We start from the raw sequence: 13347 nt of genomic DNA, 5'->3' as shown, positions 1-13347 counted from the left end.
CACACAGCTTCTTAATTCCTCCTCTCTGATCTCTGTTCCCAGTGTCGGCAATCAAAAGATACCATGAAAATAAGGATTTTCATCCATAAAAAGCATAGAGATTCTTGCTCCAGAAGAATCCTCTTCAATGACTTACCTCTAACATAAATTTTATCTAAAAATAACACTTTCTTCATTAATATTTAAGATGTCAAAAAACTGCTATAAAAGCAATGAGAAGAGACGTGACAAATTTAATTCTGTCATAATTTGTTCCCAAGGGTTCTTAAACGGATCTTTAAGATATTGCCAAACTGCTTTTGGTAGCTAGCCCCCAAAACAGCCACCAAGTTCTTCACCTCCCAATGTTCACGCTTGTGAACCGCCAGCACCAGTTTGCCAGCAACGAGTGAGCCACAATGGAAGAAGGTCCTCCATTATCAGTCAGGCCTTCAGATGATGCCAGCCTTGCCTGACAACTTGACTGCAACCTCAGGAGAGACACTGGGCCATAGCCCCCCAGCTAAGCTACTCTCAAATTCCTTACTTCCAGACATCGTGAGAAATAACAGATGATTATTATTGTTTTCAGGCATTTAGTCTTGGGGTAATTTGTTATATAGTCATACTAACTGATATGCAGCCATACAGCAGGAACAATGAAACTCAGAGGTGGCAAATCCACTCTGTCATAATTCATTCCTAAAGGCTCTTAAATGAAGATTTAAAATATGCTTCAAAATAAGGGGAGCCTGGGTGGCTCAGTCGGTTGAGCGAATGACTTCAGCTCAGGTCATGATCTCATACTTCGTGGATTCAAGCCCCACATTGGGGTCTGTGCTGATAGCTCAGAGCCTGTAGCTTGCTTCAGATTCCATGTCTCCCTCCGTCTCTCTGCTTCTTCCCTGCTTATGCCCTCTCTCAAAAGTAAATAAATAGATAAACATTAAGAAAAAAAATTTCTCTTAATGTTTCAGAAATAAGTAAATAAAATGTGTTTTGGAGACAATGATAGGACTTTACTAATGTGTGATATGCAGTTTCTAAAATGATTAAAGAAACGTTCTTGAGCTCTTTTTGCAAATAAAGAATTTTTGTAAAGCAAAGTTAAAAGTACTTATTTTAAAGTGGAAAACATGCCATCATTAATTATGTAATCCAACTGAATGTTCAAACAAAAACTGAGGATCACAGAAGTTTAAAGAAAAGGGGAGTTTATTTTTGTATTATATGTTTTGCAAAGAAATAGGAATAAAAAATATGCTTGTATTGGTCATGTAAGGAAGACAGAAAAAGATGAAAATGGAGGAAAGACACAAAAGTGTTTAAAAAGTGGAGAACAAAACAGACATAGAAAAATCTTAGAACAGACTAGGTACAGGACAGGTGTCAAAAGAAGACAGATAGGGAGAGACCAAAACAAACAGAGAGAGGAGAGAGCATTGATAAAGGGAAGGGGTGCCTGGGTGGCTCAGTCGGTTAAGCATCCAACTCGGAATCTTGGCTCAGGTCATGATCTCACAGTTCATGTATTTGAGTCCTATTTTGGGCTCTGCACAGCTCAGAGCCTGCTTTGTTCTCTCTTCCCCTCTTTCTCTCCTCCTCCCCTGCTCTCTCTCTCTCTCTCTCTCTCAAAATAAATAAATAAATAAACTTAAAAAGGGTGGGGGGGAGTTTGAGGGAGATGACAGGGATAGAGAATTCAACACAAACAAAATTTCACACTGAGATGCTCAGAACTGCACTATGGAAAAAACAGACATGGACTGAAGGAGTGAAGCAGAAAGATACAAAGATAAGAGATCAAAGGCCTTCTCTCAAGATCCTGTAGGATATTGCTGAAAAATGTACTTCACAGGTAAAAATGTCTCTATCTCCTTTTTGTCTTCTTCAAGGATTGGGTTGCAGGTGGGTGAGGGACAGGCAGGGTCTCTGCTCTTGATTTAGTTTGCCAAGGATAATAAGAAACAGTTCTGGGCGGAAGTATTGCCAAGGAGACCATTATCCTACTGACCAGATTTATTTGCTTCAGCAAAAGAAGACACATCAAAGAATTACAGACATTATGCAGTGCTAATCTATCTAAATTCAATGTATAGTGATTTAATGGTGAATTACAGGTATAGAGTCAATTATAATAATTAAAGATAACTTTGAATATTTAGAAGCTGAGGTCAGAAAAACAATTTGGATACTATGTACCATTCACATACAAAAAGGTGTACAAGATACTCACATCTTTAATAAAATGCTCCAGTGTAGCATAAGCGATGGCGATTCCATCATGGGTGCTTGTTCCTCTTCCCAATTCATCCAAGATAACCAAGGACTGGGATGTGGCCTGTCTTATTATTTCTGCTGTGTCAGTCAGTTCTTCCATAAAGGTACTCTGCCCTTTATATATATTATCTGCAGCACCCATCCTACAAATAAAATAAAAACACCTTGATTTTTCCTCTGAATTTCATTTTTAGGAAGCCAAGTATTACTTTGTGAACAATAAACATAAATGATCCCTAAGGGTCTATACACTTTGAGCCAATAATAACTGAAATCATACTAGACAAAAGAAAACATGTGTTGGATATAAAAGAGTGCCTAACATCAAATGGTAACTTCTAGAAACACTGTGTGCCTAACATTAAACTGCACCTTTTAGAAGCACTGTGGATAGAGTCTGAGGTACTGGACAGAGCTCCCCCAAAATAGGAAAACCTATGACCCTACCTTCTGAGCAGTCACTCCAAACCAGAATTTTGGTACTCACAAGGGAAAATAATGCTTCTCTGTGTTGCTGTGTTTAAATATCTATGAGTACTAGAATTAAAGACTTTTTCCTAGTATCTCAAGAAGATTTGGTACTACAAATTGAAGTACCATGTTGAAATAATTTATCTATAGAAGCTAAAACTTTTTATTAGAATCACAAATGTTTAGTAATCTCTGACACCTAATACAGGTTCCTAAAGTAGACTTCATGGAACATAGTTCTTAGGGATGTCATGAAATGGATGCAAAAGATGTAAGAGTTTCTTTCCTGTAAGACTTCTGTGATCCTTTAATATTCTACCACACATTGTGCAGTTTCTAGAAAAGTATCTACTATTTAGCATTTGTCTAACTCACTTAACTGTGGACACCTACCACTCCCAAGGTAACTGTGGCAATAATGGTCTACAGAACACATTTGGGAAAATGTCTATTTAGTCCAAAAGGATTCTTTAAAAAAGGTGGGGGGAGGGGGTAGAATCATTAAGCAACAGCCACTCCAGGTCATACAGTTAATAGCAAAACCTAGATTTCAGGTGTTTGACCCGCTAACCAGCTTTGTGAATTCTGGTAACTATTTTCTCAGCAAAATACCTTCATCCATGTAGTTTTGCTACAGTAGTTCACATGTCACCTACATACAGCAGCATAATGGTACCTTTTCTTTCTGGGGAAATTCATGGTGAAATCCAGCCTTACCCATCTCTGGGCTTGAGTCTTGTTCTGGGCAGGGAGAATGAAGTATAATGTTTTCCCCACAGATATGCAGAGCCTTAGGAGAACTGCTCCAGGAATCAGTGGAATTTAGAAATTAGTGGCATTTAGTTTTACTGAAAGTGTTTTAATTTTATCCATTTTAAAATCAATAACTGTAAGACATAATTTCTGAAATGTTGCTAACTTATGAGCATTTTGGCTATTTCCTCAAAGTTCAAATACTGTTATTTATCTCAATTGTCAATGTTTATTGGTATTTCTCCCCACCAAAAAGCAAGATTAAAGTTTCCTATCTCTGAAACCACTCTGAATTCTTCAGAATCATGTTTACCCTCATTTAACATGGTTGCTTTTATTCCTGACAGGTTGCAAGCTGACAAAAAGAATAAATCTTTAACTGATAACAAAATGCTCTGATAAGGCAAATATTGGGGGGAAGGTCTTCGGTTGTCAAGAATTAGAATAACAGGCAAGCACTGAGTAAGATTTTAATATAATAGTTTATGAGGTGCCTGGGTGGCTGAGTCAGTTAATCATCTGATTTCAGGTTCATTCATGATCTCACAGTTTGTGAGTTCAAGCCCCACAGCAGGCTCTATGCTGACAGCTCAGAGGCTGGAGCCCACTTCAGATTCTGTGTCTCCTTCTCTCTCTCTGCCCCTCCCCTGCTTCTGTCCTTTCTCCCTCAACAATAAATAAATAAACATTAAAAAAATGTAATATAATAGTTTAAGTATTACGCTTCAGTGCTTTCTAGAAACAGTATGGTAACAGAGTGGTCTGGTTAGAAATTTCATGAACCGTAGGGTGCTCTTGGGAAGATATTTTTAGGCAGATACACACATACACACATAAAACACTTAGTATATGATAAGGAAGAGATTTCAAATCAGGAAGGGAGGAAAGAATGAATGATCAGTCAATAAAAAACATGCTAGCTAACTGGTTGTTTCAGGAGAAAAAAAAAACAACAGGTATGCCACTACTCAAACCATATTCCAAAATAAATTTACATGAATTTAAAAGTTTAATGTAAAAAAAAAAGAAACCATACCAACACTTACAGGTGAAATTTAATCTCTGGATAGGTAGGTAGGTGACGTTATAAACTTAGCACCAAAACGTGTACAGCAAACACCACAAACTGACAAACATATTTGCAACACATATAACAAAGGGTTAATATTCCTAAAAAAAGGACTTTCATAAAGCTAAACAAAATGGTAAACATTCCAAAAGAGAGATAGGCAAAGGATAAGAGTCAATTCACACACACAAAAACTAATGAAAATACTCACATATTATGCAAATTCAAACAGGAATAAAATGCTGTCTTACATATGCAATTAGCAAAGAGAGTAACAAGAATGATAACATCTACCACTGTCAAGAGTGTAGGGAAAAGGATATTCTTATGTGAGACTGAGAGTTGTTACAACCTCCCAAAACACAATTTAGCAACGTCTGTCAGAAGTTTTTCATGACCCATAAATTTCACTCTAGGAATTAATGCTGTGGAAATTATCACAGAGGTATGAAAAATGTGTGTACAAATATGTTTCTTAATGTTATCTAGTGAAAAACTGGAAAAAGCAAATGCCTAAGGAAAAGAGAAAGAGCAATAATACTTGGGTGGAAAGCTATGCAACCAGTAGAACTGGTACACTTAGAAATTAGACACTGAAAAATGGTCACAACATATGTGAAAACACTAGGTCACCAGAAAGTGTTTAGATTCGGTGGAGGGATCTGCTAGGCAAAGAGACCTACCCAACTGCTGAGCCACGTCAGTGTTTACAGCACCTGAAGCAGTGTTCCGTTCAGACAGATGGACAGCATCCAAAATTAAAGAAAAATTTGAGGACAGTTGAAGAAAACGAATGGTAGGAAAGACGAGGACTGAGAACAACCAACAAAACAACTACCACAAAGGAAATGAATAAAAATACAATTCAAAGAACAGAATTAAAACAAACAAAACCTCTATTTGGTAGCCTCAGAAAGATTAAGAAACTGCAGCCTTAAAATAAAACAGCCCACCAAAAAAAGGAACAGCTGGAGAACAAAAAAATCTTGTAAATTAAAAATATGATCACTGAAAAAATTCACTGTATAGGCGGGATTAAAATTAGATACTGTGGAGGACCAAGATTTTAATCTGAAAGATAAATTCAAAGAAATATCTCAGCACAGTGAATACATCAAGGACTGAAAAATACACACAAATAATTTTAACATGGAGGCCAGTTCCTAAGGGCTTAAAGTCCACCCAATAGGAAGTACAGAAGGCAGACACAACAAAAGTAGTAATATCATAGAAGAAATTACTGCTAAACTGAAATAAGGCATGCATCTTCAAGTGAAAAGTTTCCACAAAATGCTGAATAAGATTAATAAAAGACTTACACCCAGAAACACACTGGTAAAATTTAAGAAACGACAGGAATTTTTTAAAAATCCCGAACACTTCAGGGGTACCTGGGTGGCTCAGTCGGTTAAGCATCAGACTTTGGCTCAGGTCATGATCTCACAGTTTGTGGGTTTAAGCCCTGCATCATGCTCTGCACTGACAGCTGAGAGCCTGCAGCCTGCTTCAGATTCTGTGTCTTCCTCTCTTTCTGCCCCTCTCCTGCTTGTGCCCTCTCTCAAAAATAAATAAGTAAACATTTAAAAAAAACAATAAAAATAAATTAAAAATCCTGAACACTTCAGAGAGAGAGAGAGGGAGGGAGAGAGAGAGAGAGAGAAGAGAGGAAAAACATTACTAACAAAGGGATGAAAATAAGATGCTATCAAACTCCTTACCTACAATGAATGCCAAACTAGAAGATAAGGGAACAATTCCCTTACATTTAAAATCTGAAAGTTTATATTCATTTAAACTTCCAAAACAGATATGAAGACAAAATAAAGCTTATTTTAGACTCTGAAGAACTCAGAAAAGTAGCCACCATGAGTCCTCATGAAAAAACTGCTCAAAGAGAGATACAGAAGAGAAAATAGCATTCAAGAGAAAAACATGAACTACAGGGAATAACAGAAGTGAAAAAAGCTGGGAAGAAATGAGAATTTTAAAGGAGGGATGCCTAAGAGGAGCCCCTATGATAGTCCAACGCCTTAAGGATTACATACTTCTTAAGCTCTCCAGTGAATGTGGATGTAACATATACATGAATCCTAATAATACAAATGTTGACTATTGGGTCCTTCTATTTGTAAACTAGCCTATGAAAGAGAACAAGAGAATTACAGCAGGGCAGATGTTGGGACCTTTTGGAAAGGTAAAAGTAAGAACAGCTTTAACAACTGGAAGGGTCTTGGATTGATAAATGATTTCTTTGTATTTGTTGCCAGAAGTTCAACAGATATTGTCTAAAGTAAATAAATCTAAAATTAGAGGGAAGAATATTTTATAGACATTGTAATGTTAACTACCAGCAGAACAAAATCAGGAACCCTCAGAGTGACTGCCTACTGCACAGGGCTAGTTCTGTGCCAGAGATGATGGGGAGTAGGGGGAGAGCCTTTTAGTTTTCAATTGTGTGCCCTCTGTACTGTTTGTTTTCTACCATAACAGGCATTGCTTCTACAATTACATACACACACACACACACACACACACACACACACGTATTTACTTATTTCTGAGAAAGAGAGAAAGAGAGAGTGAGGGTGGGGGAGGGTCAGAATGAGTGCTGACAGCAGCAAGCCCCTATATGGGGCTCAAATTCACAATGAGATCATAACCTTAGCTGAAGTTGGACACTCAACCAACTGAGCCACCCAGGTGCCCCCGTAAGTATACTTTTTAAAAAATTTATACTATGGGGCACCTGGGTGGCTCCGTTGGGTAAGCGTTCAACTCTTGATTTCAGCTCAGGTCATGATCTCAGGGTTGTAGGATCGAACCCTGCATTGGGCTCCATGCCGACAGTACAGAGCCTGCTTGGGATTCTATCTCTCTGCTTGCACACATGCATGCTTGCTCACTCTCTTTCTCTCAAAATAAATAAGTAAACTTAAAAATAATGTTATATTAGGTCATTTTTATTAAAAACTGCCTGTGCAGAATAAAATATAGAAAGTTATTACATGTTTAGAGTTATTGTCTCAGGGTGGGGGGTTACTGGTCAGTTAGTGACCCTTTCTCTTCTTCCAAGCACCTAGCAAAACATCTGATACAAAAATAGAGAATAAAAGATTATTGAATAAAGTCTTCTTTCCCAATTCCAGTGGATTAAGACATGTAGGAAATATTGGCCTAACATGGCTGTGTAAGTGTTCATTTCATTACTATCACTGAGGTGCCTTTAGGAATCAGTTCAAAATAAAATACAGAGTCAATAAATATAGATATATGTATATAGATAAGGTCACTTAAATTTACATTTAAAGAAGCAAATCACATTTTACACAATAGAGATGTTCTGAAAGGCTGACTTTTAGTCACTAGAGATATGTGAATTCTTATTTTAGGCCTTAGGCCTTGAACTTGAACTTTCTATATATCTGTTTTTTGGCATTAAAAAATTAACTGTCATACTGAAAAAGGAAGTTCTAGTCTATAAGATGGAGTGAAAACTTTTAAAAAGTCATGGAATTTATAAATTATGTAAGGTAGCTAAATATGGTAGAAGAGTGATACCTTGAGTGAAGAGACCAGCACTCTTGTCCTGTCTTGGTCACTAAGTACTGTGTCATCTTAGCCAAGTTAGGTACTTTTTCTGTGTGGTCCTAGCTTCCTCATCCATAAAACGGGTAAGTTGACATAGTAAACCTCTAAGGGCCCACCCTCTTATTTTTCTTAAAATTTTTTTATCATTTATTTTTGAGAGAGAACAGAGCATAAGTGGGGGAGGGGCAGAGAGAGAGAGAGAGAGAGAGAGAGAGAGAGAGGGAGGAAGACAGAATCTAAAAGCAGGCTCCAGGCTCTGCCTGACGTGGGGCTTGAACCCATGGACTGGACTGCAAGATCATGACCTGAGCTGAAGCCATATGGCCAACTGACTGAGCCACCCAGGTGCCCCAAACTGTTCTTACCACAGTAAAAGAATTTTTGGAAATGTATAAGAAAAACAAGGTGTCTCAAATTGGACAAGAGCTTTTTATGCAATGTTAGTTAAGAGTTCATGTTAACATGAATGACTGTAAAAGCTCGTATGTACTTTTTAAAAAAATCTTATTACTAATTGTTGAGTAAATCACTGACAACTGCTTCATGTACATACCAAATGAGTCAGTACTATCCAAGAGGCGGCAGGACGATAATAGCTAAGTATACAAATCCCAGCTAGGACACTTCGGTTCCCCTATCTGTAAACAGTAACAACAATAGTGCCTGCTTTTCTACTTCTTAGGATGGTTAGGAGAAATAAATAAGTTAATATTTATAAATTTTTAAGAAAACAAACTTACAATGGTTTCCTAACGTCTGGAAAATAAAACCCTAAATTCCTAGCATGGTTTCCAAGGCCTCTGAGAACTCTGGCCCCAAACCTGTCACCTCTCTCCAATCTCATCTCCTTCTGTCCCTAGACCCCATGTTGTTGCCACCTCAATTCATACTTGCTCCCTGATATATGCCACATATCTTTTAAAGCAGAACAACTCTATCAAGATTTAATTCACACATCACAAACTCACCCTTTAAAATGTATTTATAATTCAGTGGTGCTTAGTATATATTCAGAAAGTTGATACGACACACCTTTATCCCTCAATGTTTTCCCTCATTATTTCCTTAGCCTGGAATAATCTTCCCTCTTCTCTTTTCTACAAACTGACGGCCTTGTTTTCCACAAGCTACACTTACTTTTGCATTCCCCTCAAATGCTAAGCATAGTATCTTGGACCAGGATCTTCAATACATCCTGTACATGAACTGACTCAGTCATGTTCAACTGCTGAAATTATTTGTTCCGAGGCTTGTAACACAACTTACCCAGCCAAAATGACTCAAGAGTAAACAAATTATATGAATGTCTAAACTTCAAGTTAAAAAAGAGAATTGCTGACTAACCATTTGTGGGAGAAGTCTCAAAGAGTGAAAGGATTTAAACATCTGTTTTCCTTTGTGCTTCGGTATAAATCAGGGTTATCTTTGCACATTGTCACTGAGTTTATTCTAACATCACAATGTACACATTCTAAGGAGCATAAGTGTTTAAAGGACATAAAAAATTAACTTCTAATATTTTCATGGAATGTTTATTACAATTATATGGTACCCAGTAATTAAAAATTAGCACACAATCTTGATAGTATTCACTTGTATTTTCCACTCAATTTTAAAACACTGCATTTAAAACAGTAACTCCAGGGGCACCTGGGTGGCTCAGTCAGCTGAGCATCTGACTTCGGCTCATGTCATGGTCTCAAAATTCGTGAGTTTGAGCCCCACGTTGAGCTTATTGCTGTCAGCACAGAGCCCACTTTGGATCCTCTGTCCCACTCTCTATCTGCCCCTCCCCCCCAAAAATAAAATATTTAAAAATTAATAAATACAAGAGTAAGTCCAAATTTTACTGTTCATTATAACCTATATGATGTACAAATGCTTAAGCTATGCTAAATTTTTAGTGGTAAAGTCAAGCCATGCTGGTGAAGATTAATTTTTTAAAATGCTATTTACTTTGTGCTTATCCAAACTACCCTTTACCCTTGCTAAGGTCTTCAGGGCCTTTCTAACTGACAAAACTAACAAATCACCCATTCTCCATCCTGACCCTCTTAGATTTTATCACTGATGACCACAAATTGTTCTCTATTGATCTTAGCATCAGGGCCCAGAAAACCTCTCGGTCACCTTTTATCCAAAGCCTTTGCTCTCACTGAATTTGTCCTATGGGACCAGTCTGACTAGAAGGGATGTACACACCAAAATATGATTGGTACAGACAGATTTACTCTCCCTTCCACTAATGTTTTTTTCTTATGTTCACATTCCCTACAGAGAACTGGGCCACTTCTTTCTCCAATGGTCCCTTCCACTTTGACAGAAGGGAAGAGCCTGTATGATAGCAAAGCATTTCCTATCAGCAAGCCAAAAGAGTCAAAAAAGTCGTGCTGCTGGCTAAATTGGTAGTGATCGTTTTACACCACCATTTAACACATGAGGGCAAACACTTCGGATATCAAGTGACTTTCCCAAGGTGACATAGTAAATTTGTGACAGAGAAGAAAAAAATACAAAGGCCTTCAGGTTTCTGGCTTGGAGCTGAATTACCCAGCGTGCCTCATGGTATTTCTGTCCTTAAGGAGAGGAGACCAGATTTCAGGGGCTCTTAGATGTATTTTTATTATGCAACAGTCCTAACTCTACTGTTAGGCCAGTGATTTTCAAATATCTTTTTATCCATTAAATCCCTAGCTCAAATTAAATTTCACAAAGAAACTCACTACCGATTAGATAAAAGGAGCGCTGATTTGGTCAAGACACAGCACTATTAGGCCATCTTTCCTCATCCAGAGGGGGCTTTGGGGGACTCTAAACACCCTGTACAACAGTTTGAAAGTCACTGCCTTAGGAGGCAACAAATTGTCTATTACAATTCTATTTTTCCTCAGCACATGATGATCAAGTAACAATGCTGCCCAGCAGACACTGAAGAAATGCCAGCTTGTTAACCAGTAACTGAGGCTACTACACAAAGTGTACGCTTAAAACTATGGGGAAGGTTTACTGATAAAAATAGTTTCTGCTAACTTCCCTTCAGAAATACCATTTATTTTTCCAATAAATTTCAGCAGTATAATGACTTTATATAATTCTTATGGACACAGAATTTTATAACTAAACACATTTTCCTTTTCATCATGATTACTAATAACTGAATAACACCTTATAATAACAAATAACAACTCGCACTTTATCTTATGTTTCTACACTTACTTTCTCTCAGTTCCAGTGTCTTTAGATACCATTCTATCTCTTATTATCCTGCTATATTGAATATATCCCAGTAAATTACCAAAAATACACTTTTGAAGATAGTATACATTAAAGAAGTTTTTATAATGTTTTATTAATTCAACGAGCATTTCACAAAACATAATACTGGATAACGATTCTGAAATTCTCCAAAAGTTAAAATATGTTAGAGATTTAAGGAATTCTAGAACATGGAATTAGTATAATTCTGTCTATATATTCAAAGTAGTAAAAAATGGAAAACACATTCTTTAGATTTCATCTTAGAGTTATTTTGCTCCAAGTACACAGGTTACAGTTATGTGATTAAGAAAAAAAATCACTCTGATATTTTTAGGAGTGGCGGCTGACTAATCTTTCTAATCCCCTACTCCCTCCTCGCCTATTACCCTTATATAGGTCAACAAAGCTTAATAAAGCATTAATGGAGACAAGAAATTAATACTTTTTTGTATCAGTTTCTAAAATAAAGAACACTTATATGAAAATTTGAACAAGAATTTGTTTTTATGAGATCTTGATATTTTGAGATAACATTCTAGATGTTTTTCAATGGTAGCTAATGGGCTGGACCTCTGTCCCCTCAAATCACAATTTCTGGGTCTTACACAAGGAAAATGCTAGCAAAAGGGAGAAGTGCTGCAATAAACAAAGAAAAAGAATTTTTCATATTGAATGATCAGTACTAGAGCTTAAATATCAAAATTATTACATAGAGGCAACAATTACTATATTGCATTAGGACTTTTTGACACATTTGAGTGCTTTCAAGATTGTGGTTATATGCACGCGTGCGCATGCGTGCGCGCGCGCGCACACACACACACACACACACACACACACACACACAACCAGTTGACATTTTTCAGGTATACAAGTCAGTGGCATTAAGCACATTCGAATGTTGTGCAGCCATCACCACTATCCATTACCAGATCCTTTTCAATACCCCAAAACAGAAATTCTATACTCATTAAAAAACAAACTCCCTATGCTCTCCTTCGCATGAGGCCTGTGGTAATCTCTATTCTACCTTTTGTCCCTATGAGTTTGCCTATTCCAGCTTCCTCATGTAAGGGGAATACCTTACTTGTCTTCTAAGTGCTCTACAGAGGAGGACTTTTACGTTAGCTGATTTTGCCTTCTTTTTGAAATTGAAGATGTTCCTCTTTACTTCACTTTGCTAAAGAGTTAACAGAATTCTGTACTGTCTACATGTCTAAGCTTTTATTTTTTCTATATTTTGCAAATTTATAAAAGGGAAATAATCTAAATAACAAAGTATTCTAACTTTTGAGAAGGGCAGTATAAGAAGTAGAAATAAAAAAAGTCCAAGGAAAAAGCTACAAAAAGATACCAATTATTATAAGATGTGTAGATATTGTGTAGTTCTTAAAAGTCATAAAAATATGAAGTAGCAGATCTGTGTTACATTTAATTAAACATAAACATTAACCAGAAATGGAATGAAATCACAAATGCTTTAGCACTACATGGATTCATTTTAAGAGTCTGGAAAGCCATATACCTAAACAACAACGATTTCCACGCAGTAGAATTACAGGTGATTTAAATTTCTTTTTTGAGCTTTTCTATATTTATATTTTGCACAACAAACAAGCTTTACAGTGCAATTAGAAAATAAATTTTATTTTTAAAAATCCCAAATGATAAATACTTTACTGTATCATTATGTTGAGACAAGGCAAAAAGATGGTAATTACCAGGTTAAAAAACCAGCTTTCTTTTAGCAATCACTTTATTAGCAACAATGAAATTATTATAAAAGACAAGAAGAAAGTTTAATATAATTGTTTCTACTAACAGTTGCAATCAGTTCACATTATAGTATTTAAAATTAATTTATACAAGTTGTAACACTGAACTGCAAATATAACCAAACAAAGAACACTGCACCAATCTTTCGATTTCAATGGAAACATTGCTGAGAA

The 13347-nt window shown here is 36.6% G+C and overlaps 1 protein-coding gene across 7 annotated transcripts in view; it reads right to left on the bottom strand.

The window, feature by feature from the left end:
- The window catches only part of MSH3 (mutS homolog 3), a 190936-nt gene that overhangs the window by 12917 nt on the left and 164672 nt on the right, over positions 1 to 13347 (bottom strand). For all 7 annotated transcript variants that reach the window (XR_007152176.1, XM_047858749.1, XM_047858760.1 and 4 more), the window contains one exon: positions 2216 to 2402. Coding sequence is in view for 6 of the 7 variants with exons in the window: in XM_047858749.1 (XP_047714705.1) it covers positions 2216 to 2402 (187 nt within the window). In the remaining variant the exon portion in view is untranslated. The remainder of the gene's footprint in view (positions 1 to 2215; positions 2403 to 13347) is intronic.

Source organism: Prionailurus viverrinus, chromosome A1 (assembly GCF_022837055.1).
Source record: "Prionailurus viverrinus isolate Anna chromosome A1, UM_Priviv_1.0, whole genome shotgun sequence".
Classification (NCBI taxonomy): Eukaryota; Metazoa; Chordata; class Mammalia; order Carnivora; family Felidae; genus Prionailurus; species Prionailurus viverrinus.
Note: the sequence above shows the minus strand (reverse complement) of the source record. Positions and strands in the feature narration are given on the sequence as shown.